Source organism: Sciurus vulgaris, assembly GCF_902686455.1.
Source record: "Sciurus vulgaris genome assembly, chromosome: X".
NCBI classification, from domain to species: domain Eukaryota; kingdom Metazoa; phylum Chordata; class Mammalia; order Rodentia; family Sciuridae; genus Sciurus; species Sciurus vulgaris.
Genome location: NC_136471.1, coordinates 44,599,641 through 44,606,925, shown reverse-complemented (window position 1 = coordinate 44,606,925; position 7,285 = coordinate 44,599,641). Strand labels below are relative to the sequence as shown.

Sequence of the window (7,285 nt, the reverse complement as noted above, 5' to 3'; positions counted from 1 at the left end):
AATTTGCACAGGTCTTATGGGTGGTGGACTGGAAACTGAGCTACTTCTATCTCTGTGCTGCTTCCTTCCTTGCTTGTTTATAGAGGATAGAGAAAATGAGGCTTACTTGCTTTGAGAGGAGAGAGAAAGAGAGGCTTTGCATAAGAGAGAGAGAGACTTTGCTTAAGAGAGAGAGAGAGAGAGACTACACTTTCAGAGATATCTATATCTTCTTAGTTCTGCTGCTTCTTAAAGGTGCGTCCTGCATCCTGTGAACTAAGGGTGCATCTATCTGAGGTGTTTCTTAGGGATGCATCCCGCCTACTGCGATCTGTGATCTGCAACCTAAAGATGTGTTCTCAGTTCCCCACTCTGTGATCTGCCTTCTGCTGCTGTCCCTACTCGCTGCTTCTATCTGCTTGCCGCTTCTTCTTCCTTTCTGCTAATGGCTTCTCTGCTTCTTTCTGCTAGCTGCTGCTCTTCCTCTTGCGCTCTCCTACGGCCCGCTTATATCACCTCCAGGAGGCGGACAGCAGGGCCACGCCTCTTATGCAAAGATTAAGCAAGATGCTAGATGTCCGAGCAGGCACGGTTAGGAGTGCTGGAGAACACGTGTGCATGCATTGTGTGCGTGGACGATAAATCACCTGAGTGTGCTTATGTCAACTAACCTGGCTGCCGATGTAATCAGGCACCGTTCTGGCACCGTCTGCATGGCACAGCCCCCAACACCATTTGTTTACAATAAAAAAAAACATATCAATTTCAATCTATTTTTAATACCACAGAGTTAACTCTCTGAACACAATGAAGTTAAACTAGAAATCAAATACAAGAAGCAGTCTGGAAAATAGACTGGCAATATAACTGTGATCAAGTGGAATTAATCCCTCAAATGTGTAGTCGATTTCCTTCCCTTCCTCCAGATTCATATGTCCCTGAGGCACTCTCTATAAGCATAGCCTAACAGTGAGTCCGGTGACAAAGCAGAAACAGGGTTAGCAGACACCAAGTCTCAATGTCACAGAGCATGTTCAGGAACGTGAAATTGAGAGATTAAGATATATCTTATTTACTAACTGCTTACTAAAATATTTTTCCTACAAAGAGTCAATAAGTACAGCCATGTGCTACCTAATGACACCTCACAATAGACCACATATACAACATTGGTCCTATAAGAATGTGTGTTTGATTTGTTTATCTTCCTCCAAATACATACGGAGGAAGAAATAAATATATGAAAGAAATAAATACCCCAATTGGTCAAAGTGAACCACCAAGGTTATTTTAAAAAGGACTCAAACTAGAATGAAATTAAAAACACAGCATGAAAGCTGGTGCCCTGGTATGTACCTGCAGTTCCAACCACTTGGGAGGCTGAGGTAGGAAGATCACTTTAGTCCAAGTGTTTGAGACCAGACTGGACAACATATGTTGTAAAACAGAGTTGAAAAGTAAAACACAGCATGTAAAAATATGTGGAATGCAGCTTTACGAAAATTTATAGCCTCAAATAACTGTGTTACAAAAACAAAAAGATTGATCCTCGGGTGCCGAGCGCGAACTTGTGAAGATGAACCCTTTAACTAAAGTGAAGCTGATCAATGAGCTGAACGAGCGAGAGGTCCAGCTTGGGGTGGCGGATAACGTGTCCTGGCACTCCGAGTACAAAGACAGCGCCTGGATCTTTCTAGGAGGGCTTCCTTATGAACTAACTGAAGGGGATATCATCTGTGTGTTCTCACAATATGGGGAGATTGTTTACATTAATCTTGTGCGAGACAAGAAGACTGGGAAATCCAAAGCGTTCTGTTTCCTCTGCTATGAAGACCAGAGGAGCACAGTTCTGGCTGTTGACAATTTTAATGGGATCAAGATAAAAGGAAGAACTATTCGTGTGGATCATGTGTCTAACTATCGGGCTCCTAAGGACTCAGAAGAAGCAGATGATGTGACCAAAGAAATCCAGGAGAAGGGCTGTGGTGCTGACACCCCCTCATTGAGTTCATCTGAGAGTTCTGAAGATGACAAACCTACAAAAAGGCACAAAAAAGAGAAAAAGGAAAAAAAGAAAAGAAAGACAAAGAGAAGACTGACAGGGAGGTAAAGGCAAAGCAGCCATCCTCTTCATCTCTCAAAAGCAAGACAATAAAAGAAAAGGATGACCCTGTCCCTAAGAAGCAGAACAGTAAGAACTCAGAGAAGGTTCAGAAGTCTGAATCCAGAGAGGGACAGAAGCACTACCCACGTTCCCCTGATGTCAGGACTTCCTGCCATGGTAGAGGAGAGGGTCCAGAGAGGGAGCTCAAGAAGGAGAAACTCAAGCATGAGCACAAGCCTTCAAGCAGGAAGGAGGCAAGAGAAGACAAGAATAGGGATAGGGATAGAGGGCGAAGCTCAGACACACATTCTAGCCGGCGCAGTGGGCATTCTGAAAGGTGGAGTCACCGAAGTAGAAGTAGGAGCCATGTGTATCCTGAAAGGTGGAGTCACCAAAGTAGAAGTAGGAGCCAAGATAAATCCCATAGACCCAAAAAGGTCCAACGCTCCCAGGAGCGGGAGACTTCCGATCCCAGTGATCACAGGTGGCATTGAGCCTGTTCCAGCTGCCTGGCTAATTTGAAAATGAACTGTTTTTTAAAAATGTAATCAAATTCAGTTGTGCTGTTAATATTTCCATATATAAAATCTTTGTGACTGAATTCTTTTAATCCCTTGCATAGTAGATTTGTTGAGAAGATTGTAATTTCAACAGCCAGATATCTTGAATTTTTTGGTGCAGTCCATTGTCCCTGGGAATATACTTGGTACTTAATCAGAGTATGTGTTCTAAATTTTGTTCATAAATATGGTCCTTGAACCCATAGACCAATTTGAGGTGAAATTGCCAGAAAGGGAAAATACCAGATAATTCTTTTCTTCATGCCCCTTTGTCTAATCCAATGAACTTCTATTCTTCTCCCCTTCCCCCATTGTGGATTAGCATCCACATATCAGAGAGAACATTTAGCCTTTTGTTTTTTTGGGGACTGTCTTATTTCACTTAGTATACTCTCCATTTCTATCCAATTACTGGCAAATGCCACAAAGGCATACTTTTTTATGACTGAGTAATACTCCACCATGTACATATACCAATTTCTTTTCTATTCATCTGTTGAAAGGCACCTAGGTCGGCTCCACAATCTAGCTATTGTGAATTGAGCTGCTATAAACATTGATGTGGCTGTGTCACTGTAGTATACTGGGGCCCCTTCATTCATGTCACTGTAGTATGCTGATTTTAAGTTCTTTGGGTATAAACTGAGGAGTGGGATAACTGGTCATATGGTGGTTCCATTCTAAGTTTTCTAAGGAATCTCCATACTGCTTTCCAGAGTGGCTGTACCAATTTGCAACCCCACCAGCAATATATGAGTTTGTCTTTTTCCCTGTGTCCTTGCCAACATTTATTGTTACTTGTATGTGCCATTCTGAATGGAGTGAGATGGAATCTCATTGTAGTTTTAATTTGCATTTCTCTAATTGCTAGAGATGTTGAACATTTTTTCATAGGAAACAATCAAGAATGTGCAGAGAGAGCCTACAGAATGGGAGAAAATCTTTGCTACCTGCACCTAAAATGGAGCATTAATCTCCAGAATATACAAAGAACTCAAAAAACTTAACACCAAAAAACAAGTAACCCAATCAATAAATTGGCAAAGGAACTGAACAGGCACTTCACAGAAGAAGAAATACAAATGGTCAAAATTGAATTTCTGACCCTGCAAAAGGGAGGACTGGAGCCTTAATATGTACTCGGATTACCCAGTTTGTGAGTTTAGGTCCTTGATTATATGTGCAGGAGACTTTGGTGGGGCTGAAATTCCCATAAAGAAGAATGGAGAGGGAGCTACAGGAGTCTGGAAAAACTGTCAGACTATGATGTTAGGTCTGATGTCTGAAGAAGAGAGTGGAAGATGGGTGTTTAGGAAAAGTCTTGTACTGCAGGTATCAGAAAGTTCCAGCAAGACCAATGGTGAGTTGTTGAGCCGAAGTCACCTTTCAGAAAAGTCCTACGGGATCAGACCTGATAAATACTAGCCCTTGCTGTTTGCCTCTGTCTCAAAAAAAAAAAAAAAAAAAAAAAGATTTAAATCAAGAACATAAATTCCCACCATAAGGACATATAAACCTGGAGAAAACATAAGCACAAAGCAATAAATAATAATGACAGTAATATAGAAGATAATCCACATAGGAAATTAACAAAGACAAAATTAATAAACTATCCATAAAATTGATGGACCCCATGCCAAAATAATCAATATAAAAGAAAAACACAAACAAGCAATATCAGGAATAAAAGAGGAACTATCCTTACAGATTATGTAGACATTAAAAAATAATGAAGGAATATGAAAATCATGCCATCAAATTTTTAAATAAATGAAATTGACAAATTTATTGAAAAGGACAACCTAATACTGCAACAAGAAGAAACAAAGATTTGAAGAGCTTGATATCTATGAGAGGATGGAGGAAGTATCAGACTCAATGGTCTTAATATAAATTCTGTCAAACATTGAGGAAGAAATAAATGAAACTCATGCTAAAAATTCTGAAAATAGGGGAGGAAAATATGCTTTCAAATATAATAAATATAATTTTAAAGCCAGAATAACATTTCTGATATTAACAATGATCAGGACATCACAAGTAAAGAAATACACAGTCACATACCTTTCATATTTAAACCTGAATATATAAGAATCTTCACTGTGATATTTGCAAATCCACAAAGTTACATAAATAATTATGCATTACAATGAAGTGAGATTCATCTCAGGAATGAAAGGTTCTTTCAACATTCAAAAGTCAATAATTTAAATCACTATATTTTAGGTTAAAGATATATATATATATATATATGATAATTTCAATAGAGAAGAATAGTTTGAGAAAATTGAACAGTAGGTTGATGATTTTTAAAAGACCTACCCAGTTATGTATAGACGTAAACTAACTTAAACTGATAGCATTGATAAATATACTATAGCTAACATCATATTTGATGTTGAAAATAGTAAATGTTTTATCACAAGATTGAAATCAATGGAAGGTGCTCAATTTAATCACTTCTATAAAACAGTATAGTAGAAATTCTATTATATTAATGCAAGAAAGAGTAATTCAAGGTGTAACAATAATAAAGGAAGACATTAATGTGTCATGATTTGCATATTTATTTATATAGAAAATTTTAACATACAAAAGAAGTAGTAGATTACTAAATAAAATTATCAAAGAAGTAGGATACAAGGTTAGTATAAAAATTGTATTATTTATTTATGTATTTCTATTTGTGATACTGGGGATTAAACCAAGGGACACTCTTGTTATTTTATATTTGAGACAGAATCTCACAAAATTTCCCAGGCTGGTTTTGAACTTGCAGTCCTCCTGCGTTAGCCTCCTGAGTCTCTGGGAGTACAGGTGTGCATCATCATGCCCAGCTCTTGTTTTTTAATTTATTTAATATTTTATTCATTCTTTTTAAATATAGGTGAGAGTAGAGTATATTTTAACATATCAGACATACATGGAGTATAATTTGTTCTAATTAGGATCCCATTCTTGTGGTTGTACATGATGTGGAGTTAAACTGGTTGTGTATTCATATGCAAGTATAGGAAAGTTAAGTCCAATTCATTCTACTGTTTTTCCTATCCCTATACTCCCTCCCTTCCCTTCATCCCCATTTGTCTAATCCAGTGAACTTCTATTCTATCCCTCCCAACCTCCCTTGTTGCGGAACAGACTTCCTCAATAAGATTCCTAAAGTGCAAGTAGTAAAATCAAGGATCAACAAATGGGATGGCATCAACCTAAAAAGTTTATTCACAGCAGAGGAATCAATCGAGAACATAAACAGACAGCAAATATATATATATATATATATATATATATATATATATATATATATATATCAAGAACGTGAAGAGAGAGCCTACAGAATAGGAGAAAATCTTTGCTACCTGCATGTCAGATAGAGCATTAATCTCCAGGATATATAAAGAACTCAAAAAACTTAACACCAAAAAAACCAAACAACCCAATCAGTAAATGGGCTAAGGGACTGAACAGACACTTCACAGAAAAAGAAATATAATCAATCAACAAATATATGAAAAATGTTCAACATCACTAGCAATTAGAGAAATGCAAAATAAAACTACACTGAGATTCCATCTCACTCCAGTCAGAATGGCGTTTATCAAGAATACAAGTAACACTAAATGTTGGTGAGGATTTTAGAGAAAAGGTTCACTTATACATTGCTGGTGCGACTGCAAATTGGAGGAACCACTATGGAAAGCAGTATGGAAATTCCTCAGAAAACTTGGAATGGAACCACTATTTGACCTAGTTATCCCACTCCTTGGTTTATACCCAAAGGACTTAAAATCAGCATACTACAGTGACACAGCCACATCAATGTTTATAGAAGCTCAATTCACAATAGCTAAACTATGGAACCAACCTAGGTGCCCTTTGACAGATGAATGGATTAAGAAAATGTAGTATATATACACAATGGAATATTACTCAGTCTTAATGAAAAATGAAATTATGGCATGGATGGAATTGGAGCCTATTATGCTAAGAGAAATAAGCCAGTCCCCAAAAATCCAAGGGCTGAATGTTCTCTCTGATATGTGGATGTTAATCTTATTAATTTTTAATAGTAGCACCAAATAATTAGAAAAATAAATTTATGTAACACCACACTGTGTGTTAGGGGCAGTTATGGTTCATCGTTAGCTCCCAGAAAACGCTCCGCAGACACAGGTCTCACACAAGAAACTTTTATTTTATGCAGACGATTCACGTCAGCTCGGGGGAAAGGGAAGAAAGAAAGAGAAAACATGGCACAAGTTTTCTCTCAGAAATTGGAATTTCACGGGCTGAGAGGAACCAATCCTGGAGGAGAATTCTTACAGACTGAATGACATATTAGAACATAACGTGGGAGGCAGGAAGATTACGGCAGCGTAAGCCGGAAATTCCTGAAATGTGAGAGGCGGGAAGAACACAGATTGACAGGTGGTGGGGGAAGCCAGATTCCTTACACTATGGGAAGCCACTCATGACTTGTTTGAGAACCAAGGGTAGCTGGGCCATTAACCAGGAAAATCTGGTCTTAGAACTCTCGGTTATTAATAACTGATTGAGACTGCTTGAGTCAAGTGGCTATCCTGTATTATTTCACTGCTGAAGCTCAAATACAAGCATTGGATGTGGGAGTGACCCACTAGAG

General features: G+C 38.1%; 1 protein-coding gene across 1 annotated transcript; it reads left to right on the top strand.

The window, feature by feature from the left end:
- Positions 1 to 1,527: 1,527 nt before the first annotated feature.
- LOC306651385 (RNA-binding motif protein, X-linked 2-like) lies at positions 1,528 to 2,774 on the top strand. Its single transcript, XM_079123962.1, is given in 2 exon segments — positions 1,528 to 2,051; positions 2,054 to 2,774. Coding segments are annotated over 2 exon segments (1,020 nt in total). The 5' UTR covers positions 1,528 to 1,555; the 3' UTR covers positions 2,578 to 2,774.
- The last annotated feature ends 4,511 nt before the right edge of the window (positions 2,775 to 7,285 follow it).